At 45.1% G+C, this 27,806-nt stretch overlaps 1 protein-coding gene across 1 annotated transcript in view; it reads right to left on the bottom strand.

Moving 5' to 3' along the window:
- The window catches only part of LOC124009420, a 161,421-nt gene that overhangs the window by 33,571 nt on the left and 100,044 nt on the right, over positions 1-27,806 (bottom strand). The window contains exons 6-7 of the mRNA XM_046321237.1: positions 15,518-15,774; positions 14,753-14,889 (exon numbers count right to left, since the gene is read on the bottom strand). Of these exons, the coding sequence (XP_046177193.1) occupies positions 14,753-14,889; positions 15,518-15,774 (394 nt within the window). The remainder of the gene's footprint in view (positions 1-14,752; positions 14,890-15,517; positions 15,775-27,806) is intronic.

Genomic DNA, 27,806 nt, shown 5'->3' with positions numbered 1-27,806 from the left:
ACTACTGTCAGCATGGTTAAAGCAGTGATACTACTGTCAGCATGGTTAAAGCAGTGTTACTACTGTCAGCATGGTTAAAGCAGCGTTACTACTGTCAGCATGGTTAAAGCAGTGTGACTACTGTTAGCATAGTTAAAGCAGTGCTACTACTGTCAGCATAGTTAAAGCAGCGTTACTACTGTTAGCATGGTTAAAGCAGTGCTACTACTGTCAGCATGGTTAAAGCAGCGTTACTACTGTCAGCATGGTTAAAGCAGCGTTACTACTGTCAGCATGGTTAAAGCAGCGTTACTACTGTCAGCATGGTTAAAGCAGTGCTACTACTGTCAGCATGGTTAAAGCAGTGCTACTACTGTCAGCATGGTTAAAGCAGTGCTACTACTGTCAGCATGGTTAAAGCAGTCATACTACTGTCAGCATGGTTAAAGCAGTGCTACTACTGTCAGCATGGTTAAAGCAGTGCTACTACTGTCAGCATGGTTAAAGCAGTGTTACTACTGTCAGCATGGTTAAAGCAGCGTTACTACTGTCAGCATGGTTAAAGCAGTGTGACTACTGTTAGCATGGTGTAAATGGTTAAAGCAGTGCTACTACTGTCGGCATGGTTAAAGCAGCGTTACTACTGTCAGCATGGTTAAAGCAGCGTTACTACTGTCAGCATGGTTAAAGCAGTGCTACTACTGTCAGCATGGTTAAAACAGCGTTACTACTGTCAGCATGGTTAAAGCAGCGTTACTACTGTAGGCATGGTTAAAGCAGTGCTACTATTGTCAGCATGGTTAAAGCAGCATTACTACTGTCAGCATGGTTAAAGCAGCGTTACTACTGTCAGCATGGTTAAACTAGCGTTAATACTGTCAGCATGGTTAAAGCAGTGCTACTACTGTCAGCATGGCTAAAGCAGTGCTACTACTGTCAGCATGGTTAAAGCAGTGCTACTACTGTCAGCATGGTTAAAGCAGTGCTACTACTGTCAGCATGGTTAAAGCAGAGATACTGCTGTCAGCATGGTTAAAGCAGCGTTACTACTGTCAGCATGGTTAAAGCAGCGTTACTACTGTCAGCATGGTTAAAGCAGAGCTACTACTGTCAGCATGGTTAAAGCAGCGTTACTAATGTCAGCATGGTTAAAGCAGCGCTACTACCGTCAGTATGGTTAAAGCAGTGTTACTACTGTCAGCATGGTTAAAGCAGCGTTACTACTGTCAGCATGGTTAAAGCAGCGTTACTACTGTCAGCATGGTTAAAGCAGTGCTACTACTGTCAGCATGGTTAAAGCAGCGTTACTGCTGTCAGCATGGTTAAAGCAGCGTTACCACTGTCAGCATGGTTAAAGCAGTCATACTGCTGTCAGCATGGTTAAAGCAGTGCTACTACTGTCAGCATGGTTAAAGCAGTGCTACTACTGTCAGCATGGTTAAAGCAGTGCTACTACTGTCAGCATGGTTAAAGCAGCGTTACTACTGTCAGCATGGTTAAAGCAGCGCTACTACTGTCAGCATGGTTAAAGCAGTGCTACTACTGTTAGCATAGTTAAAGCAGTGCTACTACTGTCAGCATGGTTAAAGCAGTGCTACTACTGTTAGCATAGTTAAAGCAGTGCTACTACTGTCAGCATGGTTAAAGCAGCGTTACTACTGTCAGCATGGTTAAAGCAGTGCTACTACTGTCAGCATGGTTAAAGCAGCGCTACTACTGTCAGCATGGTTAAAGCAGAGCTACTACTGTCAGCATGGTTAAAGCAGTGATACTACTGTCAGTATGGTTAAAGCAGTGTTACTACTGTCAGCATGGTTAAAGCAGCGTTACTACTGTCAGCATGGTTAAAGCAGCGTTACTACTGTCAGCATGGTTAAAGCAGTGCTACTACTGTCAGCATGGTTAAAGCAGCGTTACTGCTGTCAGCATGGTTAAAGCAGCGTTACCACTGTCAGCATGGTTAAAGCAGTCATACTGCTGTCAGCATGGTTAAAGCAGTGCTACTACTGTCAGCATGGTTAAAGCAGTGCTACTACTGTTAGCATGGTTAAAGCAGCGTTACTACTGTCAGCATGGTTAAAGCAGTGCTACTACTGTCAGCATGGTTAAAGCAGCGCTACTACTGTCAGCATGGTTAAAGCAGTGCTACTACTGTTAGCATAGTTAAAGCAGTGCTACTACTGTCAGCATAGTTAAAGCAGCGTTACTACTGTTAGCATGGTTAAAGCAGTGCTACTACTGTCAGCATGGTTAAAGCAGCGTTACTACTGTCAGCATGGTTAAAGCAGTGCTACTACTGTCAGCATGGTTAAAGCAGTGATACTACTGTCAGCATGGTTAAAGCAGTGCTACTACTGTCAGCATTGTTAAAGCAGTGCTACTACTGTCAGCATGGTTAAAGCAGAGCTACTACTGTCAGCATGGTTAAAGCAGTGTTACTACTGTCAGCATGGTTAAAGCAGCGTTACTACTGTCAGCATGGTTAAAGCAGCGTTACTACTGTCGGCATTGTTAAAGCAGTGCTACTACTGTCAGCATGGTTAAAACAGCGTTACTACTGTCAGCATGGTTAAAGCAGCGTTACTACTGTTGGCATGGTTAAAGCAGTGCTACTACTGTCAGCATGGTTAAAGCAGTCATACTGCTGTCAGCATGGTTAAAGCAGTGCTACTACTGTCAGCATGGTTAAAGCAGCGTTACTACTGTTGGCATGGTTAAAGCAGTGCTACTACTGTCAGCATGGTTAAAGCAGCGCTACTACTGTCAGCATGGTTAAAGCAGTGCTACTACTGTTAGCATAGTTAAAGCAGTGCTACTACTGTCAGCATAGTTAAAGCAGCGTTACTACTGTTAGCATGGTTAAAGCAGTGCTACTACTGTCAGCATGGTTAAAGCAGCGTTACTACTGTCAGCATGGTTAAAGCAGTGCTACTACTGTCAGCATGGTTAAAGCAGCGCTACTACCGTCAGTATGGTTAAAGCAGTGTTACTACTGTCAGCATGGTTAAAGCAGCGTTACTACTGTCAGCATGGTTAAAGCAGCGTTACTACTGTCAGCATGGTTAAAGCAGTGCTACTACTGTCAGCATGGTTAAAGCAGCGTTACTGCTGTCAGCATGGTTAAAGCAGCGTTACCACTGTCAGCATGGTTAAAGCAGTCATACTGCTGTCAGCATGGTTAAAGCAGTGCTACTACTGTCAGCATGGTTAAAGCAGTGCTACTACTGTTAGCATGGTTAAAGCAGCGTTACCACTGTCAGCATGGTTTAAAGCAGTCATACTGCTGTCAGCATGGTTAAAGCAGTGCTACTACTGTCAGCATGGTTAAAGCAGCGTTACTACTGTCAGCATGGTTAAAGCAGTGCTACTACTGTCAGCATGGTTAAAGCAGCGTTACTGCTGTCAGCATGGTTAAAGCAGCGTTACCACTGTCAGCATGGTTAAAGCAGTCATACTGCTGTCAGCATGGTTAAAGCAGTGCTACTACTGTCAGCATGGTTAAAGCAGTGCTACTACTGTTAGCATGGTTAAAGCAGCGTTACCACTGTCAGCATGGTTAAAGCAGTCATACTGCTGTCAGCATGGTTAAAGCAGTGCTACTACTGTCAGCATGGTTAAAGCAGTGCTACTACTGTTAGCATGGTTAAAGCAGTGCTACTACTGTCAGCATAGTTAAAGCAGCGTTACTACTGTTAGCATGGTTAAAGCAGTGCTACTACTGTCAGCATGGTTAAAGCAGCGTTACTACTGTCAGCATGGTTAAAGCAGTGCTACTACTGTCAGCATGGTTAAAGCAGTGATACTACTGTCAGCATGGTTAAAGCAGTGCTACTACTGTCAGCATTGTTAAAGCAGTGCTACTACTGTCAGCATGGTTAAAGCAGAGCTACTACTGTCAGCATGGTTAAAGCAGTGTTACTACTGTCAGCATGGTTAAAGCAGCGTTACTACTGTCAGCATGGTTAAAGCAGCGTTACTACTGTCGGCATTGTTAATGCAGTGCTACTACTGTCAGCATGGTTAAAACAGCGTTACTACTGTCAGCATGGTTAAAGCAGCGTTACTACTGTTGGCATGGTTAAAGCAGTGCTACTACTGTCAGCATGGTTAAAGCAGCGTTACTACTGTCAGCATGGTTAAAGCAGTGTTACTACTGTTAGCATGGTTAAAGCAGCGTTACTACTGTTAGCATAGTTAAAGCAGTGCTACTACTGTCAGCATAGTTAAAGCAGTGTTACTACTGTCAGCATGGTTAAAGCAGTGGTACTACTGTCAGCATGGTTAAAGCAGCATTACTACTGTCAGCATGGTTAAAGCATCGTTACTACTGTCAGCATGGTTAAAGCAGCGTTACTACTGTCAGCATGGTTAAAGCAGTGCTACTATTGTTAGCATGGTTAAAGCAGTGCTACTACTGTCAGCATGGTTAAAGCAGAGCTACTACTGTCAGCATGGTTAAAGCAGTGTTACTACTGTCAGCATGGTTAAAGCAGCGTTACTACTGTCAGCATGGTTAAAGCAGTGTGACTACTGTTAGCATAGTTAAAGCAGTGCTACTACTGTCAGCATAGTTAAAGCAGCGTTACTACTGTTAGCATGGTTAAAGCAGTGCTACTACTGTCAGCATGGTTAAAGCAGCGTTACTACTGTCAGCATGGTTAAAGCAGCGTTACTACTGTCAGCATGGTTAAAGTCAGCATGGTTAAAGCAGTGCTACTACTGTCAGCATGGTTAAAGCAGTGCTACTACTGTCAGCATGGTTAAAGCAGCATTACTACTGTCAGCATGGTTAAAGCAGCGTTACTACTGTCAGCATGGTTAAAGCAGCGTTACTACTGTCAGCATGGTTAAAGCAGTGCTACTACTGTCAGCATGGTTAAAGCAGTGCTACTACTGTCAGCATGGTTAAAGCAGTGCTACTACTGTCAGCATGGTTAAAGCAGTCATACTGCTGTCAGCATGGTTAAAGCAGTGCTACTACTGTCAGCATGGTTAAAGCAGCGTTACTACTGTCAGCATGGTTAAAGCAGCGTTACTACTGTCAGCATGGTTAAAGCAGTGCTACTACTGTCAGCATGGTTAAAGCAGTGTTACTACTGTCAGCATGGTTAAAGCAGTGCTACTACTGTTAGCATGGTTAAAGCAGCGTTACTACTGTCAGCATGGTTAAAGCAGTGCTACTACTGTCAGCATGGTTAAAGCAGCGCTACTACTGTCAGCATGGTTAAAGCAGTGCTACTACTGTTAGCATAGTTAAAGCAGTGCTACTACTGTCAGCATAGTTAAAGCAGCGTTAATACTGTTAGCATGGTTAATGCAGTGCTACTACTGTCAGCATGGTTAAAGCAGCGTTACTACTGTCAGCATGGTTAAAGCAGTGCTACTACTGTCAGCATGGTTAAAGCAGTGATACTACTGTCAGCATGGTTAAAGCAGTGCTACTACTGTCAGCATTGTTAAAGCAGTGCTACTACTGTCAGCATGGTTAAAGCAGAGCTACTACTGTCAGCATGGTTAAAGCAGTGTTACTACTGTCAGCATGGTTAAAGCAGCGTTACTACTGTCAGCATGGTTAAAGCAGTGTGACTACTGTTAGCATAGTTAAAGCAGTGCTACTACTGTCAGCATAGTTAAAGCAGCGTTACTACTGTTAGCATGGTTAAAGCAGTGCTACTACTGTCAGCATGGTTAAAGCAGCGTTACTACTGTCAGCATGGTTAAAGCAGCGTTACTACTGTCAGCATGGTTAAAGCAGCGTTACTACTGTCAGCATGGTTAAAGCAGTGTTACTACTGTCAGCATGGTTAAAGCAGTGCTACTACTGTCAGCATGGTTAAAGCAGTGCTACTACTGTCAGCATGGTTAAAGCAGTCATACTACTGTCAGCATGGTTAAAGCAGTGCTACTACTGTCAGCATGGTTAAAGCAGTGCTACTACTGTCAGCATGGTTAAAGCAGTGTTACTACTGTCAGCATGGTTAAAGCAGTGTTACTACTGTCAGCATGGTTAAAGCAGTGTGACTACTGTTAGCATGGTTAAAGCAGTGCTACTACTGTCAGCATGGTTAAAGCAGTGCAGTCGTTTACTACTACTGTCAGCATGGTTAAAGCAGCGTTACTACTGTCAGCATGGTTAAAGCAGTGCTACTACTGTCAGCATGGTTAAAACAGCGTTACTACTGTCAGCATGGTTAAAGCAGTGTTACTACTGTTAAAGCAGGCATGGTTAAAGCAGTGCTACTACTGTCAGCATGGTTAAAGCAGTGCGATACTGCTGTCAGCATGGTTAAAGCAGCGTTACTACTGTCAGCATGGTTAAAGCAGTGCTACTACTGTCAGCATGGTTAAAGCAGTGCTACTACTGTCAGCATGGTTAAAGCAGTGCTACTACTGTCAGCATGGTTAAAGCAGTGCTACTACTGTCAGCATGGTTAAAGCAGTGCTACTACTGTCAGCATGGTTAAAGCAGCGTTACTACTGTCAGCATGGTTAAAGCAGCGTTACTACTGTCAGCATGGTTAAAGCAGTGCTACTACTGTCAGCATGGTTAAAACAGCGTTACTACTGTCAGCATGGTTAAAGCAGCGTTACTACTGTAGGCATGGTTAAAGCAGTGCTACTATTGTCAGCATGGTTAAAGCAGCATTACTACTGTCAGCATGGTTAAAGCAGCGTTACTACTGTCAGCATGGTTAAACTAGCGTTAATACTGTCAGCATGGTTAAAGCAGTGCTACTACTGTCAGCATGGCTAAAGCAGTGCTACTACTGTCAGCATGGTTAAAGCAGTGCTACTACTGTCAGCATGGTTAAAGCAGTGCTACTACTGTCAGCATGGTTAAAGCAGAGATACTGCTGTCAGCATGGTTAAAGCAGCGTTACTACTGTCAGCATGGTTAAAGCAGCGTTACTACTGTCAGCATGGTTAAAGCAGAGCTACTACTGTCAGCATGGTTAAAGCAGCGTTACTAATGTCAGCATGGTTAAAGCAGCGCTACTACCGTCAGTATGGTTAAAGCAGTGTTACTACTGTCACCATGGTTAAAGCAGCGTTACTACTGTCAGCATGGTTAAAGCAGCGTTACTACTGTCAGCATGGTTAAAGCAGTGCTACTACTGTCAGCATGGTTAAAGCAGCGTTACTGCTGTCAGCATGGTTAAAGCAGCGTTACCACTGTCAGCATGGTTAAAGCAGTCATACTGCTGTCAGCATGGTTAAAGCAGTGCTACTACTGTCAGCATGGTTAAAGCAGTGTTACTACTGTCAGCATGGTTAAAGCAGTGCTACTACTGTTAGCATGGTTAAAGCAGCGTTACTACTGTCAGCATGGTTAAAGCAGTGCTACTACTGTCAGCATGGTTAAAGCAGCGCTACTACTGTCAGCATGGTTAAAGCAGTGCTACTACTGTTAGCATAGTTAAAGCAGTGCTACTACTGTCAGCATAGTTAAAGCAGCGTTACTACTGTTAGCATGGTTAAAGCAGTGCTACTACTGTCAGCATGGTTAAAGCAGCGTTACTACTGTCAGCATGGTTAAAGCAGTGCTACTACTGTCAGCATGGTTAAAGCAGCGCTACTACCGTCAGTATGGTTAAAGCAGTGTTACTACTGTCAGCATGGTTAAAGCAGCGTTACTACTGTCAGCATGGTTAAAGCAGCGTTACTACTGTCAGCATGGTTAAAGCAGTGCTACTACTGTCAGCATGGTTAAAGCAGCGTTACTGCTGTCAGCATGGTTAAAGCAGCGTTACCACTGTCAGCATGGTTAAAGCAGTCATACTGCTGTCAGCATGGTTAAAGCAGTGCTACTACTGTCAGCATGGTTAAAGCAGTGCTACTACTGTTAGCATGGTTAAAGCAGCGTTACTACTGTCAGCATGGTTAAAGCAGTGCTACTACTGTCAGCATGGTTAAAGCAGCGCTACTACTGTCAGCATGGTTAAAGCAGTGCTACTACTGTTAGCATAGTTAAAGCAGTGCTACTACTGTCAGCATAGTTAAAGCAGCGTTACTACTGTTAGCATGGTTAAAGCAGTGCTACTACTGTCAGCATGGTTAAAGCAGCGTTACTACTGTCAGCATGGTTAAAGCAGTGCTACTACTGTCAGCATGGTTAAAGCAGTGATACTACTGTCAGCATGGTTAAAGCAGTGCTACTACTGTCAGCATTGTTAAAGCAGTGCTACTACTGTCAGCATGGTTAAAGCAGAGCTACTACTGTCAGCATGGTTAAAGCAGTGTTACTACTGTCAGCATGGTTAAAGCAGCGTTACTACTGTCAGCATGGTTAAAGCAGCGTTACTACTGTCGGCATTGTTAAAGCAGTGCTACTACTGTCAGCATGGTTAAAACAGCGTTACTACTGTCAGCATGGTTAAAGCAGCGTTACTACTGTCAGCATGGTTAAAGCAGCGTTACTACTGTTGGCATGGTTAAAGCAGTGCTACTACTGTCAGCATGGTTAAAGCAGTGCTACTACTGTCAGCATGGTTAAAGCAGTGTTACTACTGTCAGCATGGTTAAAGCAGTGCTACTACTGTCAGCATGGTTAAAGCAGCGCTACTACTGTCAGCATGGTTAAAGCAGTGCTACTACTGTTAGCATAGTTAAAGCAGTGCTACTACTGTCAGCATAGTTAAAGCAGCGTTACTACTGTTAGCATGGTTAAAGCAGTGCTACTACTGTCAGCATGGTTAAAGCAGCGTTACTACTGTCAGCATGGTTAAAGCAGTGCTACTACTGTCAGCATGGTTAAAGCAGCGCTACTACCGTCAGTATGGTTAAAGCAGTGTTACTACTGTCAGCATGGTTAAAGCAGCGTTACTACTGTCAGCATGGTTAAAGCAGCGTTACTACTGTCAGCATGGTTAAAGCAGTGCTACTACTGTCAGCATGGTTAAAGCAGCGTTACTGCTGTCAGCATGGTTAAAGCAGCGTTACCACTGTCAGCATGGTTAAAGCAGTCATACTGCTGTCAGCATGGTTAAAGCAGTGCTACTACTGTCAGCATGGTTAAAGCAGTGCTACTACTGTTAGCATGGTTAAAGCAGCGTTACCACTGTCAGCATGGTTAAAGCAGTCATACTGCTGTCAGCATGGTTAAAGCAGTGCTACTACTGTCAGCATGGTTAAAGCAGCGTTACTACTGTCAGCATGGTTAAAGCAGTGCTACTACTGTCAGCATGGTTAAAGCAGCGTTACTGCTGTCAGCATGGTTAAAGCAGCGTTACCACTGTCAGCATGGTTAAAGCAGTCATACTGCTGTCAGCATGGTTAAAGCAGTGCTACTACTGTCAGCATGGTTAAAGCAGTGCTACTACTGTTAGCATGGTTAAAGCAGCGTTACCACTGTCAGCATGGTTAAAGCAGTCATACTGCTGTCAGCATGGTTAAAGCAGTGCTACTACTGTCAGCATGGTTAAAGCAGTGCTACTACTGTTAGCATGGTTAAAGCAGTGCTACTACTGTCAGCATAGTTAAAGCAGCGTTACTACTGTTAGCATGGTTAAAGCAGTGCTACTACTGTCAGCATGGTTAAAGCAGCGTTACTACTGTCAGCATGGTTAAAGCAGTGCTACTACTGTCAGCATGGTTAAAGCAGTGATACTACTGTCAGCATGGTTAAAGCAGTGCTACTACTGTCAGCATTGTTAAAGCAGTGCTACTACTGTCAGCATGGTTAAAGCAGAGCTACTACTGTCAGCATGGTTAAAGCAGTGTTACTACTGTCAGCATGGTTAAAGCAGCGCTACTACTGTCAGCATGGTTAAAGCAGCGTTACTACTGTCGGCATTGTTAAAGCAGTGCTACTACTGTCAGCATGGTTAAAACAGCGTTACTACTGTCAGCATAGTTAAAGCAGCGTTACTACTGTCAGCATGGTTAAAGCATCGTTACTACTGTCAGCATGGTTAAAGCAGCGTTACTACTGTCAGCATGGTTAAAGCAGTGCTACTATTGTTAGCATGGTTAAAGCAGTGCTACTACTGTCAGCATGGTTAAAGCAGTGCTACTAATGTCAGCATGGTTAAAGCAGTGCTACTACTGTCAGCATGGTTAAAGCAGTGCTACTACTGTCAGCATGGTTAAAGCAGTGCTTACTACTGTCAGCATGGTTAAAGCAGTCATACTGCTGTCAGCATGGTTAAAGCAGTGCTACTACTGTCAGCATGGTTAAAGCAGTGCTACTACTGTCAGCATGGTTAAAGCAGTGTTACTACTGTCAGAATGGTTAAAGCAGCGTTACTACTGTCAGCATGGTTAAAGCAGTGTGACTACTGTTAGCATGGTTAAAGCAGTGCTACTACTGTCAGCATGGTTAAAGCAGCGTTACTACTGTCAGCATGGTTAAAGCAGCGTTACTACTGTCAGCATGGTTAAAGCAGTGCTACTACTGTCAGCATGGTTAAAACAGCAGTGCTACTACTGTCAGCATGGTTAAAGCAGCGTTACTACTGTAGGCATGGTTAAAGCAGTGCTACTACTGTCAGCATGGTTAAAGCAGCGTTACTACTGTCAGCATGGTTAAAGCAGCGTTAATACTGTCAGCATGGTTAAAGCAGTGCTACTACTGTCAGCATGGTTAAAGCAGCGTTACTACTGTCAGCATGGTTAAAGCAGTGTTACTACTGTCAGCATGGTTAAAGCAGTGCTACTACTGTCAGCATGGTTAAAGCAGCGCTACTACTGTCAGCATGGTTAAAGCAGTGCTACTACTGTCAGCATGGTTAAAGCAGCGTTACTACTGTCAGCATGGTTAAAGCAGCGTTACTACTGTCAGCATGGTTAACGCAGTGTTACTACTGTTAGCATGGTTAAATCAGCGTTACTACTGTTAGCATAGTTAAAGCACTGCTACTGCTGTCAGCATAGTTAAAGCAGCGTTACTACTGTTAGCATGGTTAAAGCAGTGCTACTACTGTCAGCATGGTTAAAGCAGCGTTACTACTGTCAGCATGGTTAAAGCAGCGTTACTACTGTCAGCATGGTTAAAGCAGAGCTACTACTGTCAGCATGGTTAAAGCAGTGTTACTACTGTCAGCATGGTTAAAGCAGCGTTACTACTGTCAGCATGGTTAAAGCAGTGCTACTACTGTCAGCATGGTTAAAGCAGTGCTACTACTGTCAGCATGGTTAAAGCAGCGTTACTACTGTCAGCATGGTTAAAGCAGTGGTACTACTGTCAGCATGGTTAAAGCAGCGTTACTACTGTCAGCATGGTTAAAGCATCGTTACTACTGTCAGCATGGTTAAAGCATGGTTACTACTGTCAGCATGGTTAAAGCAGCGTTACTACTGTCAGCATGGTTAAAGCAGTGCTACTATTGTTAGCATGGTTAAAGCAGTGCTACTACTGTCAGCATGGTTAAAGCAGTGCTACTACTGTCAGCATGGTTAAAGCAGTGCTACTACTGTCAGCATGGTTAAAGCAGTGCTACTACTGTCAGCATGGTTAAAGCAGTGCTACTACTGTCAGCATGGTTAAAGCAGTCATACTGCTGTCAGCATGGTTAAAGCAGTGCTACTACTGTCAGCATGGTTAAAGCAGTGTTACTACTGTCAGAATGGTTAAAGCAGCGTTACTACTGTCAGCATGGTTAAAGCAGCGTTACTACTGTCAGCATGGTTAAAGCAGCCTTACTACTGTCAGCATGGTTAAAGCGGTGCTACTACTGTCAGCATGGTTAAAGCAGTGCTACTACTGTCAGCATGGTTAAAGCAGTGCTACTACTGTCAGCATGGTTAAAGCAGCGCCACTACTGTCAGCATGGTTAAAGCAGCGTTTCTACTGTCAGCATGGTTAAAGCAGCGTTACTACTGTCAGCATGGTTAAAGCAGCCTTACTACTGTCAGCATGGTTAAAGCGGTGCTACTACTGTCAGCATGGTTAAAGCAGTGCCACTACTGTCAGCATGGTTAAAGCAGTGCTACTACTGTCAGCATGTTTAAAGCAGCGCCACTACTGTCAGCATGGTTAAAGCAGCGTTACTACTGTCAGCATGGTCAAAGCAGCGTTACTACTGTCAGCATGGTTAAAGCAGTGCCACTACTGTCAGCATGGTTAAAGCAGTGCTACTACTGTCAGCATGTTTAAAGCAGCACCACTACTGTCAGCATGGTTAAAGCAGAGTTACTACTGTCAGCATGGTCAAAGCAGCGTTACTACTGTCAGCATGGTTAAAGCAGTGCCACTACTGTCAGCATGGTTAAAGCAGTGTTACTACTGTCAGCATGGTTAAAGCAGCGTTACTACTGTCAGCATGGTTAAAGCAGTACTACTACTGTCAGCATGGTGAAAGCAGCGTTACTACTGTCAGCATGGTTAAAGCAGTGTTACTACTGTCAGCATGGTTAAAGCAGCGTTACTACTGTCAGCATGGTTAAAGCAGCACTACTACTGTCAGCATGGTTAAAGCAGTGCTACTACTGTCAGCATGGTTAATGCAGCGTTACTACTGTCAGCATGGTTAAAGCAGTGTTACTACTGTTAGCATGGTTAAAGCAGTGCTACTACTGTCAGCATGGTTAAAGCAGTGCTACTACTGTCAGCATGGTTAAAGCAGCCTTACTACTGTCAGCATGGTTAAAGCGGTGCTACTACTGTCAGCATGGTTAAAGCAGTGCCACTACTGTCAGCATGGTTAAAGCAGTGCTACTACTGTCAGCATGTTTAAAGCAGCGCCACTACTGTCAGCATGGTTAAAGCAGCGTTACTACTGTCAGCATGGTCAAAGCAGCGTTACTACTGTCAGCATGGTTAAAGCAGTGCCACTACTGTCAGCATGGTTAAAGCAGTGCTACTACTGTCAGCATGTTTAAAGCAGCGCCACTACTGTCAGCATGGTTAAAGCAGAGTTACTACTGTCAGCATGGTCAAAGCAGCGTTACTACTGTCAGCATGGTTAAAGCAGTGCCACTACTGTCAGCATGGTTAAAGCAGTGTTACTACTGTCAGCATGGTTAAAGCAGCGTTACTACTGTCAGCATGGTTAAAGCAGTACTACTACTGTCAGCATGGTGAAAGCAGCGTTACTACTGTCAGCATGGTTAAAGCAGTGTTACTACTGTCAGCATGGTTAAAGCAGCGTTACTACTGTCAGCATGGTTAAAGCAGCACTACTACTGTCAGCATGGTTAAAGCAGTGCTACTACTGTCAGCATGGTTAATGCAGCGTTACTACTGTCAGCATGGTTAAAGCAGTGTTACTACTGTTAGCATGGTTAAAGCAGTGCTACTACTGTCAGCATGTTTAAAGCAGTGCTACTACTGTCAGCATGGTTAAAGCAGTGCTACTACTGTCAGCATGGTTAAAGCAGTGCTACTACTGTCAGCATGGTTAAAGCGGTGCTACTACTGTCAGCATGGTTAAAGCAGTGCTACTGCTGTCAGCATAGTTAAAGCAGCGTTACTACTGTTAGCATGGTTAAAGCAGCGCTACTACTGTCAGCATGGTTAAAGCAACGTTACTACTGTCAGCATGGTTAAAGCGGTGCTACTACTGTCAGCATGGTTAAAGCAGTGCTACTACTGTCAGCATGGTGAAAGCAGTGCTACTACTGTTAGCATGGTTAAAGCAGTGCTACTACTGTCAGCATGGTAAAAGCAGTGCTACTACTGTCAGCATGGTTAAAGCAGCGTTACTACTGTCAGCATGGTTCAAGCAGCGTTACTACTGTCAGCATGGTTAAAGCAGCGTTACTACTGTCAGCATGGTTAAAGCAGTGCTACTACTGTCAGCATGGTTAAAGCAGTGCTACTACTGTCAGCATGGTTAAAGCAGTGCTACTACTGTCAGCATGGTTAAAGCAGTGTTACTACTGTCAGCATGGTTAAAGCAGCATTACTACTGTCAGCATGGTTAAAGCAGTGCTACTACTGTCAGCATGGTTAAAGCAGCGTTACTACTGTCAGCATGGTTAAAGCAGTGTTACTACTGTCAGCATGGTTAAAGCAGCGTTACTACTGTCAGCATGGTTAAAGCAGCGTTACTACTGTCAGCATGGTTAAAGCAGCACTACTACTGTCAGCATGGTTAAAGCAGTGCTACTACTGTCAGCATGGTTAAAGCAGCGTTACTACTGTCAGCATGGTTAAAGCAGCGTTACTACTGTCAGCATGGTTAAAGCAGCGTTACTACTGTCAGCATGGTTAAAGCAGTGCTACTACTGTCAGCATGGTTAAAGCAGTGCTACTACTGTCAGCATGGTTAAAGCAGTGCTACTACTGTCAGCATGGTTAAAGCAGTGCTACTACTGTCAGCATGGTTAAAGCAGTGCTACTACTGTCAGCATGGTTAAAGCAGCGTTACTACTGTCAGCATGGTTAAAGCAGTGCTACTACTGCTGGTCCTGTGGAACATATAGAAGCCATCAAGACATAAAGTAAAGCTGCTTTGTGGAGTGTATTGTACTTCAACTCTCTGCAGCTTTTCATGCTTTGGCGGAGAGTAAATGTGCAATGACTGGGGTCAGGAGATTGTCCTGATCATGAAAAACGAAGGGCCTGAGTAGTGTTGCAAAATTCCTGGAACTTTCAATAAATGTCCCGGTTTTCCAGAAATCCTGGTTGAAGGATAACGGATTTTCTGCTTCTTCCTTCCTGATTCCGTCTTTCTGGGAATCTTTTAACCGGGATTTCAGAAAAAAATGGCAATTTATTGAAAGTTCCAGGAATTTTGAAATCCTAGGCCCGAGTCATGCTATAACTACTGCAGAGTTATTCCTGGTAAGGTCAAAACGCCTAGCTCTAAATTATGACATAGTGCCCTCTGACCTCTCTGCATGGCGATGACGGTGATGTTGTGCCACTGCTCGCGCTCACGGTCCAGCTCCATTACCGCGGTGATGAGGCCGCTGTCTGCAGTGATACGAAACAGAGCCTCCTGGTCTGACTGGGGATCAATAGAGAATCTGGGAAAGATGGAGAACGGGAGGAGGGAGAGAAAGAGGAGGGTGGGGGAGGGATAGGGTAAGAAGAGGCGGCGGGGGAGAGGGAGAGAAAGAGAGGGACAGAGGAGATGGGGAGAGACCAAGATAGAGAGGGGGAGAGGGGGAGAGAGAAAGATAAGCATGAGAGGATATAAATGGCCAGGGAATTAATATCACAGATTATCGTAGTCGATATGAGCTCACTTGAAGTAGAGCTGATTTATCTAAATATCTCAATGAACGTTGTAACTACCGTTCCACCACACATTGCCCTTTTCCTCCTTTGTATAGCTGTGTGAAAACAGGGCCAGCACTCACTAGATCATTTTTTCTTAAGAGAACATATAATGATAATTTTGCCTTGATCCTTCATTAGTGTGTGTGTGTGTGTGTGTGTGTGTGTGTGTGTGTGTGTGTGTGTGTGTGTGTGTGTGTGTGTGTGTGTGTGTGTGTGTGTGTGTGTGTGTGTGTGTGTGTGTGTGTGTGTGTGTGTGTGTGTGTGTGTGTGTGTGTGTGTGTGTGTGTGTGTGTGTGTGTGTGTGTGTGTGTGTGTGTGTGTGTGTGTGTGTGTGTGAGAGAGAGAGAGAGAGTTTAGGATCCAGTCCTGCACCTGATGTTGTTGGTGAGTCCAGTATCAGGGTCCACAGCACTAACCCTTCCCACAGTGCATGCGGGAGGGCAGTTCTCGGACACGTCCATCCGGTAGTGTGTCCGGGAGAAACGAGGCGGCTCGTCAGCGTCCAGCACAGCCACCCTGATGGAGGCGCGGTCCTTAAAGGGCCCACGCCGCAGGAACCGAGAATCCACCATAGGGTTCAACACCTCCACGGAGAAGGAGTAGGAGCTACGACTCTCATAGTCTACAGCCTGCAGGGAGAGAGAGAGAGGTGTTACAGTAGGTGTCTATATGCTGGGGAACATGGGGAACATTACCAAGTGGTATTGTATCATGCTTACTCTTTACAACACCGGTAGCTCATGTATTCACGTTCTCGTGTGTGGTCGTGGGTAGGGCGTAGAAACATATGCATTTCCATACAAATGCAATAAGCTCACCTTAACAGTGAACATTTCGCGAGGTTCTATTTAATTCAGTGGTAGAAACATAAACATTGATCTGTTGATCTGGTTAACTATTACATTCACGATACAGTACGTAGTCAGCAGGAAGCTGTGCGGATTTCATGCTATAGCTCAAAATCAAATCAAATCAAATCAAATTTTATTTGTCACATACACATGGTTAGCAGATGTTAATGCGAGTGTAGCTGCAGTGATAACAACAAGTAATCTAACTAACAATTCCAAAACTACTGTCTTATACACAGTGTAAGGGGATAAGGAACATGTACATAAGGATATATGAATGAGTGATGGTACAGAGCAGCATACAGTAGATGGTATCGAGTACAGTATATACATATGAGATGAGTGTGTAGACAAAGTAAACAAAGTGGCATAGTTAAAGTGGCTAGTGATACATGTGTTACATAAGGATGCAGTCTGTTGTAGAGTACAGTATATACATATGCATATGAGATGAATAATGTAGGGTAAGTAACATTATATAAGGTAGCATTGTTTAAAGTGGCTAGTGATATATTTACATCATTTCCATCAATTCCCATTATTAAAATGGCTGGATTTGGGTCAGTGTCAATGACAGTGTGTTGGCAGCAGCCACTCAATGTTAGTGGTGGCTATTTAACAGTCTGATGGCCTTGAGATAGAAGCTGTTTTTCAGTCTGGTCTGAGTCTGGCGTCTACTGAGAAGTCATGAACGCTATAAGTGCTAGCTGAGGTGTGTGTCTGCCTGTCTGTCGGTCTATCTGTCGGTCGATCTGTCTGCCTGGCTCTCTATCTATCTGTCTGCTTGGCTCTCCATCTGTCTATAAGGCTCTCCACCTGTCTGCAAGGCTCTCCATCTGTCTATAAGGCTCTCCATCTGTTTGCAAGGCTCTCCATCTGTCTGCAAGGCTCTCCATCTGTCTGCAAGGCTCTCCATCTGTCTGCAAGGCTTTCCATCTGTCTGCAAGGCTCTCCATCTGTCCGCAAGGCTCTCCATCTGTCTGCAAGGCTCTCCGTCTGTCTATAAGGCTCTCCATCTGTCTGCAAGGCTCTCCATCTGTCTGCAAGGCTCTCCATCTGTCTGCCTGGCTCTCTATCTATCTGTCTGCTTGGCTCTCCATCTGTCTATAAGGCTCTCCATCTGTCTGCAAGGCTCTCCATCTGTCTGCAAGGCTCTCTATCTATCTGTATGCCTGGCTCTCCATCTGTCTATAAGGCTCTCCATCTGTCTGCAAGGCTCTCTATCTATCTGTCTGCCTGGCGCTCCATCTGTGTATAAGGCTCTCCATCTGTCTGCCTGGCTCTCTATCTATCTGTCTGCTTGGCTCTCCATCTGTCTATAAGGCTCTCCATCTGTCTGCAAGGCTCTCTATCTATCTGTCTGCCTGGCTCTCCATCTGTCTATAAGGCTCTCCATCTGTCTGCAAGGCTCTCCATCTGTCTGCAAGGCTCTCCATCTGTCTGCAAGGCTTTCCATCTGTCTGCAAGGCTCTCCATCTGTCTGCAAGGCTCTCTATCTATCTGTCTGCCTGGCTCTCCATCTGTCTATAAGGCTCTCCATCTGTCTGCAAGGCTCTCCATCTGTCTGCAAGGCTCTCCATCTGTCTGCCTGGCTCTCTATCTATCTGTCTGCTTGGCTCTCCATCTGTCTATAAGGCTCTCCATCTGTCTGCAAGGCTCTCCATCTGTCTATAAGGCTCTCCATCTGTCTGCAAGGCTCTCCATCTGTCTGCAAGGCTCTCTATCTATCTGTCTGCCTGGCTCTCCATCTGTCTATAAGGCTCTCCATCTGTCTGCAAGGCTCTCCATCTGTCTGCAAGGCTCTCCATCTGTCTGCAAGGCTCTACATCTGTCTGCAAGGCTCTCTCTCTCTCTCTCTCTCTCTCTCTCTCTCTCTCTCTCTCTCTCTCTCTCTCTCTCTCTCTCTCTCTCTCTCTCTCTCTCTCTCTCTCTCGCTCTCTCTCTCTCTGTTTGTCTGGTGTCTGTCTGCCTGTCTCCTGGTTGTGGTTTCTCTCCACAGCAGGGTTCTTCTAGTCTGAAGGAATGAGTCTGTCTCTGATCAAATCAGGACAGATGATTGCTAGCGAGAGCAAAGCCCTGCCTTGATTGCATACTGGAGAGCAACACGGCTGGGTCTGGTTCCAAACAGCTTTCTGAGGTTTTTCTACATGACATGGGCTTCCTGAGCCGAATATTGGATGAAGGCAGTATGATTGGCAGAAAGATGCAGGCTGAAGTGGGGATAAATAGACTGGTTAGGTATGAGCAATATTCAAAGCAAAAACTAACATTGAAGGTCCCTCATGGAGGAAAATATTGATATTTTTATCCTATTTCTGACCCCCCCCCCCCCCCCCCCCCCCACACACACACTTTTTCATTTTTTCACAGTTGTAAAGAACTGTATACTCTTAGAATAAGTCTGTAATCGTAACAGGGGATAGACTGCAAAAAAAATATGTAGTGGGAAAAGGGCAATTGAAGGGCACAGATATTGAAATATAGGCAATAACGGAACATTTCTATGTAGGGAAAAAAGGAAATGTCAGAGAGAGAAAGAGGGAGGCAGGAAGGGAGAGGGAGAGAGGGGGGGAGGAGGTCTATAACAGAATCCCATTAGGGGGAAAGAGAGACAATCTGTCTGAGGAGGAGAGATGTCACTTATACTGTGAGCACACACTCATCACCCCTTCCCTTCCTCTAGTCAGTACTCCATCACCCACTACCCTTCTCTCTCTCTCTCTCTCTCTCTCTCTCTCTCTCTCTCTCTCTCTCTCTCTCTCTCTCTCTCTCTCTCTCTCTCCTCCCTCCCTCCCTCCCTCCCTCCCTCCCTCTCCCAGGCACTCGACCAACCTCTCCACTCCCCACCTAGTGTTCAGAGGTCCATCTCTGACACCCATAATAAACACTCATCTCTCTCCCTCTCTCACGCTTACAGAAAGCACTTATCACCACCTCCCTTTTTCTTTCTCACTTCCTCTGCTGCTCTCTCTCTGTCTCTCCGCTGCTCTCTCCATCTTTCTCTGCTGTTCTCTCTCTCCATCTCTCTGCTGCTCTCCCCATCTTTCTCTGCTGCTCTCTCTCTCCATCTCTCTCTGCTGCTCTCTCTCTGTCTCTCCGCTGCTCTCTACATCTTTCTCTGCTGCTCTCTCTCTCCATCTTTCTCTGCTGCTCTCTCTCTCTCTGCTGCTCTCTCTCTCTGTCTCTCTGCTGCTCTCTCTCTCCATCTTTCTCTGCTGCTCTCTCTCTCCATCTCTCTCTGCTGCTCTCTCTCTACATCTTTCTCTGCTGCTCTCTCTCTCCATCTCTCTGCTGCTCTCTCCGTCTTTCTCTGCTGCTCTCTCTCTCCGTCTTTCTCTGCTGCTCTCTCTCTCCATCTCTCTCTGCTGCTCTCTCTCTCCATCTTTCTCTGCTGCTCTCTCTCTCCATCTCTATCTGCTGCTCTCTCTCTCCATCTCTCTCTGCTGCTGCTCTCTCTCTGTCTCTCCGCTGCTCTCTCTCTCTTTCTCTGCTGCTCTCTCTCTCCATCTTTCTCTGCTGCTCTCTCTCTCCGTCTTTCTCTGCTGCTCTTTCTCTCCATCTCTCTCTGCTGCTCTCTCTCTCTGTCTCTCCGCTGCTCTCTCCGTCTTTCTCTGCTGCTCTCTCTATCCATCTTTCTCTGCTGCTCTCTCTCCATCTCTCTGCTGCTCTCTCCGTCTTTCTCTGCTGCTCTCTCTCTCCATCTTTCTCTGCTGCTCTCTCTCTCTCTCTGTCTCTCTCTCTCTCTGCTGATCTTTCGCTCTCTCTCTGTCTCTCTGCTGCTCTCTCTCTGTCTCTCTGCTGCTCTCTCTCTCTCTCTCTGCTGGTCTCTCTCTCTGTCTTTCTGCTGGTCTCTCTCTCTGTCTCTCTGCTGCTCTCTCTCTCCATCTCTCAGTACAACCGTCTCTTGTCTTGCGCTACACTCACTCTTTTTTTGAAATTCAAATTATTTATCTGTAACAATTGCCTTTTGCTTCAGTCTAAGTATGAAATTAATTAACTAAACAGTATGGTACAGTAGTCAAATGGTCATAATTAACTCATCATGCATCAAATATGGTTCATGCGCATGTGTGTGGGTGTGTGTGTTCATGTCCACCCCGATCAGTGAAGCTTTTAAATGATCTAAATCGGACTCCTTTGCAGCCATTGTATATGTTCACCCTGCAAGTGAAAAATGATCTCTTCAACTGCATGATGTTGTATAAGAGCCTTTTCTATCCTGCTAACCTAGCCTTTGTGAGGTCCTACTCGATTATCTACATTTTATATCAAAATAATGTCTTCGTCTGACTACTAATTTAAGATGACAGACTTAGCTCTGAGCAATTTTGCAGACAGACATGCAGCTGCAGTACTGTTGGAACAGAGTATCTCCTAAATCTCTCCACCACTTTGTTCTCTCTCTACGTCGATTCTGTCACTCGTGCGGTTTGTGTCTTTCCTCCATCTCTCTTTCTCTTCTCTCTCCCTCTGCCCTCTAGGTTTACACATCCCATTGTTTTTTATATACAGTTGAAGTCTGAAGTTTACGTACACCTTAGCCAAATACATTTAAACTCAGTTTTTCATAATTCCTGACATTTAATCCTAGTAAAAATTCCCTGTTTTAGGTCAGTTAGGATCACCACTTTATTTTAAGAATGTGAAATGTCAGAATAATAGTAGAGAGAATGATTTATTTCAGTTTTTATATCTTTCATCACATTCTCAGTGGATCAGAAGTTTACATACACTCAATTAGTATTTGGTAGCATTACCTTTAAATGGTTTAACTAGTTGGGTATCTCCGGCATCTCCGGCGCGGCCCACGCTTGGATTGCGTCCTACCTGACAGGCGCTCCTACCAGGTGGCGTGGCGAGAATCTCCTCACCACGCGCTCTCACCACTGGTGTCCCCCAGGGCTCTGTTCTAGGCCCTCTCCTATTCTCGCTATACACCAAGTCACTTGGCTCTGTCATAACCTCACATGGTCTCTCCTATCATTGCTATGCAGACGACACACAATTAATCTTCTCCTTTCCCCCTTCTGATGACCAGGCGGCGAATCGCATCTCTGCATGTCTGGCAGACATATCAGTGTGGATGACGGATCACCACCTCAAGCTGAACCTCGGCAAGACGGAGCTGCTCTTCCTCCCGGGGAAGGACTGCCCGTTCCATGATCTCGCCATCACGGTTGACAACTCCATTGTGTCCTCCTCCCAGAGGCGCTAAGAACCTTGGCGTGATCCTGGACAACACCCTGTCGTTCTCAACTAACATCAAGGCGGTGGCCCGTTCCTGTAGGTTCATGCTCTACAACATCCGCAGAGTACGACCCTGCCTCACACAGGAAGCGACGCAGGTCCTAATCCAGGCACTTGTCATCTCCCGTCTGGATTACTGCAACTCGCTGCTGGCTGGGCTCCCTGCCTGTGCCATTAAACCCCTACAACTCATCCAGAACGCCGCAGCCCGTCTGGTGTTCAACCTTCCCAAGTTCTCTCACGTCACCCCGCTCCTCCACTCTCTCCACTGGCTTCCAGTTGAAGCTCACATCCGCTACAAGACCATGGTGCTTGCCTACGGAGCTGTGAGGGGAACGGCACCTCAGTACCTCCAGGCTCTGATCAGGCCCTACACCCAAACAAGGGCACTGCGTTCATCCACCTCTGGCCTGCTCGCCTCCCAACCACTGAAGAAGTACAGTTCCCGCTCAGCCCAGTCAAAACTGTTTGCTGCTCTGGCCCCCAATGGTGGAACAAACTCCCTCACGACGCCAGGACAGCGGAGTCAATCACCACCTTCCGGAGACACCTGAAACCCCACCTCTTTAAGGAATACCTAGGATAGGATAAGTAATCCTTCTCCCCCCCCTTTAAGATTTAGATGCACTATTGTAAAGTGACCGTTCCACTGGATGTCATAAGGTGAATGCACCAATTTGTAAGTCGCTCTGGATAAGAGCGTCTGCTAAATGACTTAAATGTAAATGTAAATGTAACTAGGGTCAAACATTTTGGGTAGCCTTCCACAAGTTTCCCACAATAAGTTGGATGAATTTTGGCCCATTCCTTCTGACAGAGCTGGTGTAACTGAGTCAGGTTTGTAGGCATCCTTGCTCGCACACGCTTTTTCAGTTCTGTCCACAAATTTTCTATAGGATTGAGGTCAGTGCTCTGTGATGGTCACTCCAATACCTTGACCTTGTTGTCCTTTAGCCATTTTAGCACAACTTTGGAAGTATGCCTTGGGTCATTATCCATTTGGAAGACCCATTTGCAACCAAGCTTTAACTTCCTGACTGATGTCTTGAGATGTTGCTTCAATATATCCAAATAATTACCTTATGATCTCATCTATTTTGTGAAGTGCACCAGTCCCTCCTGCAGCATAGCACCCCCACAACATGATGTTGCCACCCCCATGCTTCAAGGTTTGTCCCCATGTGCAGTTTCAAAGTGTAGTCTGTCTTTTTTATGGCTTCTACCTTGCTGAGCAGCCTTTCAGGTTATGTCGATATTGGACTCGTTTTACTGTGGATATTGATACTTTCCTCCAGCATCTTCACAAGGTCCTTTTCTGTTGTTCTGGGATTGATTTGCACTTTTCACACCAAAGTATGTTCATCTCTAGGTCACCAGAATGTCTCCTTCCTGAGTGGTATGACGGCTGCGTGGTCCCATGGTGTTTATACTTGTGTACTATTGTTTGTACAGATGAACATGGTACCTTCAGGCGTTTGGAAATTGCTCCCAAGGATGAACCAGATTTGTGGAGGTCTACAATTATCTTTTGATATCTTTTGATTTTCCCATGTTGTCAAGCAAAGAGGCACTGAGTTTGGAGGTAGGCCTTGACATACATTCACAGGTACACCTCCAATTGACTCAAATGATGTCAATTAGCCTATCAGAAGCTTCTAAAGCCATGACATAATTTTATGGAATTTTATAAGCTGTTTAAAGGCACAGTCAACTTAGTATATGTAAACGTCTGACGCACTGGAATTGTGATACAGTGAATAATCTGACTCTAAACAATTGTTGGAAAAATGACTTGTGTCATGCACAAAGTAGATGTCCTAACTGACTTGCCAAAACTATAGTTTGTTAACAAGAAATGTGTGGAGTAGTTGACTTCAACTGTATTTCTTTAACTCTCTCTCCCTCTTCTACTCATTAGCCCTCCCTCCCTCCCTCCCTCCCTCCTCCCTCCCTCCCTCCCTCCCTCCCTCCCTCCCTCCCTCCCTCCCTCCCTCCCTCCCCCTCCCTCCCTCCCTCCCCCTCCCTCCCTCTATTCCCCCTTTCCCTCTTTTCCTTTCTATCCTATGTCCCATTATCTCTCTTCCTCACTCTCCCTCTCTCTGAGGAGATTAGCACCATCTCTCTTCTCTGTGAGAAAACAACACAGATAATCCTCAGAGTGCTGCTAGCGGTGACCGTGGATTAGCCAGCCATTTAAAGTGAGAGCATATGGAAATAATGTCTAACCAATGGAATCAAAGTGTCCCCAGGTGGAATCACAGACACACTAGTAGCAGGCTTACACAACTCATACTCCCAAATGGGAGAATGGGGATATTGGGAGAAGATGTGTTAATGATCGTTCTATACGATGTAGTACACTGTATATTTCCCATTCAACTCCAAATGTTGCTCAGGATCAGCGTGAGTTATAGGCTTGTGTAGCATGCAGCTGTGTAGGCAGCACACTCCGGGATAGAGCCAGCTAGCAGCTTCCCTTAGGCACATGTTAAAGGCTTGGATAGGTATACACAATATGGTAATAGCTCCACCCTGCCCGGTAACAGACTAGGTTACACATTCCTAAAACTGCCTAGGGGGATAAGGGCTCTAAAGGTCAGTTTGTGATTAATGCTGAGGCTTCCTTCAGTCTTTTTCTCCCTGACCACACACTATCACGTGTAAGTACAGGGTATCATGTAAATTAACTCTTTTTGATTACAGCTGTTATAGTTACCACTGGGAGGCAGCAATGCAGAGTAGTATCAAGAGACGACTTGATGTTTACGGTGAAGAAACCCATACTGTAAACCTTAGATCAGTGTTCCCCAACTGGTGGCCCGCAGGTGGTTTTATCTGGCCCCCCAAGCTTTCTGAGCAAATAAATCAATATTTTTGGGATTTGGACATAAGACTGTAAAAACACCAAGAAATCAGCTCCAAGTGGTTTGAATTTAAGAAATTTGTTTCCCAAGTATTTTCACACATAATAGAGAAACACATGATTGTATACAAATGTAAGCTAATGACTCAGCGAAAACTAATGACTAAGCGAAAACAGGTTGCATTTTTTGGTGGCGAATGTATTACAAATAAAAAACTAAAATATCACATTTACATAAGTATACAGACTATTTACTTAGTACTTTGTTGAAGCACCTTTGGCAGCGATTACAGCCTCGAGTATTCTTGGTTATGATGCTACAAGCTTGGCACACCTATATTTGGGGAGTTTGTCCCATTCTTCTCTGCAGATCCTCTCAATCTCTGTCAGGCTGGATAGGGAGCATCGCTGCACAGCTATTTTCAGGTCCCTTCAGAGACGTTTGACTGGGTTCAAGTCCGGGCTCTGGCTGGGCCACTCAAGGACATCCAGAGATTACCCCAAAGCCACTCCTGCATTATCTTGGCTGTGTGTTGAGGGTATTTGTCATGTTGGAAGGTGATCGTTCTCCCCCAGGCTAAGGTCCTGAGCGGTCTGGAGCAGGTTGTCATTAGATCTCTGTACTTTTCTCCGTTCATCCTTGTCTCAATACTGACTAGTTTCCCAGTCCCTGCCACTGAAAAACATCCCCTTAGCATGATGCTGCCACCACCATGCTTCACTGTAGGGATGGTATTGGCCAGGTGATGAGCAGTGCCTGGTTTCCTTCAGACATGATGCTTGACATTCAGGCCAAATAGTTAAATCTTGGTTTCTTCAGACCAGAGAACCTTGTTTCTCATGGTCCGAGAGTCCTTTAGGTGCCTTTTGACAAACTCCAATCAGGCTGTCATGTGCCTTTTACTGAGGAGTGGCTTCCGTCTGGCCACTCTACCATAAAGGCCTGATTGGTGGAGTGCTGCAGAGATAGTTGTCCTTCTGGAAGGTTCTCCCATCTCCACAGATTAACTCTGTCAGAGTGGCCATCAGGTTCTTGGTAACCTCCCTGACTAAGTCCCTTCTCCTCCGATTGCTCAGTTTGGCTGGGCGGCCAGCTTCAGGAAGAGTCTTGGTGGTTCCAAAATTCTTCTATTTAAGAATGATGGAGGCCACTCTGTTCTTGGGGAGGTTGAATGCTGCAGAAATGTTTTGGCACCCTTCCCCAGATCTGTGCCTCAACAAAATCCTGTCCAGGAGCTCTACGGACAATTCCTCTGACCTCGTGGCTTGGTTTTTCCTCTGACATGCACTGTCAACTGTGGGACCTTATATAGACAGGTGTGTGCCTTTCCAAATAATGTCCAATCAATTGAATATTACACAGGTGGACTCCAATCAAGTCGTAGAAACATCTCAAGAATGATCAATGGAAACAGGATGCACCTGATCTCAATTTCGAGTCTCATAGCAAAGGGTCTGATTTCTTATGTAAATAAGGTATCTCAGTTTTTTATTTGTAATACATTTGCTAACATTTCTAAAAACCTGTTTTTTGACTTTGTCATTATGGGGTATTGTGTGTAGATTGATGAGGAACATTTTTATTTAAACCATTTTAGAATACGGCTGTAACGTAACAAAATGTGGATAAAGGGAAGGGGTCTGAATACTTTCCGAATGCCCTGTATAGGGCCCTGTTTTCTATGACCATTTCATCTTGCCATAGTAGTAAAAGCTTTTCCACCATGTCACCTGAACCAGTTGATTGTCTTTAATTGAATGTGTGTGAGGAATGTTTGTATGTCAGCACAGGTTGGTTAATTGTTCATTGTAGGCTCCTCCCACTAACTAAGCTAATGAGCTGCAGATGTTGAAATGTTTATTGGAGACTCCCAGTTTGAGTGGGAGGTGAGCAAGGAAAGACCTGTTTGTTTTAGGTGTCAATCTTTAATCCTTGTTTGAACCTTTTAGCTATTTCAACTCTGACATTTTCTAGCCTATTTTGTATTTATCAAAAATAAATCTCTAATTTTGAGAGAAACTGCTTTTAGTGAAAATCTGTTTACGTGAAAGGCATCGGCTAGCCTTCTCACAGACAACAACTCCCATTATTAGGGTAGACACTAGACCATCTCTATCTCTGGAGTAACTCAGTTCACTTGATGCTTCAAGTACATTAGTGGGATTGTCTTGCTGACCCTGTTGACCTGTACTTTAGACTGATGCAGTGGTCTTATTTAAGTCTTGAGAGATTGGAAACCAAAATGTATTTCTCAATTCCAGCCACATTGTAATGGTTCTGAACACTCACTTTGTCTGTGTTAGGCCTGTGTGTACAGGGAGTAGATCTCATCTCAAACCACTGCCCTCAGAAAACCCCATAACGTAAAAAAAAAACTTGACTCCCAGTTTGCTCATATAAGCTGATAAGTGGATAGTTGTCTGTGTTCAAATCCCTAGCCACCGTTTAGAGGTTGAATTACAGTGACTTGAGCCCAGGCAATTTAGAGAAATCATCACAACAACGAGTCAGACTGAGACAAAAAACAGCTAGTATCCCACAAAATGGCCCCGGAGAAAAGAGGAGAGGAGAAGGAGGAGTGAGGGGGTGACCGAGGGAGAGAGAGGGATACAAAAAGAGAGACTGATGAGAGAAAGGGGAGATAGACAGTTTTTTGTGGTCCTATGAGATTGTCTGCAAATAAGCAGTGATAAGAGATGGGCAGTCTCCAGTCTTTACCCAGACTGACTGCCAGAGTGTTAATGACCCAGCTTCCCCTGCACGTCCCTGGCTAACCCTCCACCACCCTCACCTCACCCCACCTCTCCACCACTGCCCATGGGCCTGTCCCTGTCTCTCTCTGACAGATACATACACACACGCACATGCATGCATGAACACATACACACACACGTGCACATAAGCGCGCATGCACACACACACACAGACACACACACACAGACACACACACACTCACTCACTCACTCTCTCTTTCTCCTTCTGCCTTCCTCCCCACCTGCCTCTCTGTCTCCTGTCACATCACACAATGCTGAACCTCTTTTAGGCACCACAGTTTGTCCCTTTTTTAAATGAATCACTGTATTCCTTCACACCTGTTTACTCATTCCACCGAGTGTTAACAGGGAGAGCACACACACACACACACACACACACACACACACACACACACACACACACACACACACACACACACACACACACACACACACACACACACACACACACACACACACACACACACACACACACACACACACACACACACACACACACACACTCACACTCGCACGCAGACAGTCTGGCCATGGAGACATCTCTAATTTTATGCTTTGTTTATTTTAATTCTGTTAGAGTCGTATCTTTCATGTATCCAATTACCTACGCGTGGATTCCCTGAAAGGCTAAATCGCTTTTAACCTCCTCAAATCTTCTTCTCAGCTACACCCACCTACCTACTGTATACCTACCTACCTACTGTATAGCCACCTACCTACGGTATACCCACCTAACTACTGTATACCTACCTACCTACTGTATAGCCACCTACCTACGGTATACCCGCCTACCTACTGTATACCCATCTACCCACCTACCTACTGTATACCCACCTACCCACCTATCAACTGTATACCCACCTACCCACCTATCAACTATATACTCACCTACCAACTGTATACCTACTTACCCACCTACCTACTG

Source organism: Oncorhynchus gorbuscha, linkage group LG22 (genome assembly GCF_021184085.1).
Source record: "Oncorhynchus gorbuscha isolate QuinsamMale2020 ecotype Even-year linkage group LG22, OgorEven_v1.0, whole genome shotgun sequence".
Lineage (NCBI taxonomy): Eukaryota > Metazoa > Chordata > Actinopteri > Salmoniformes > Salmonidae > Oncorhynchus > Oncorhynchus gorbuscha.
Note: the sequence above shows the minus strand (reverse complement) of the source record. Positions and strands in the feature narration are given on the sequence as shown.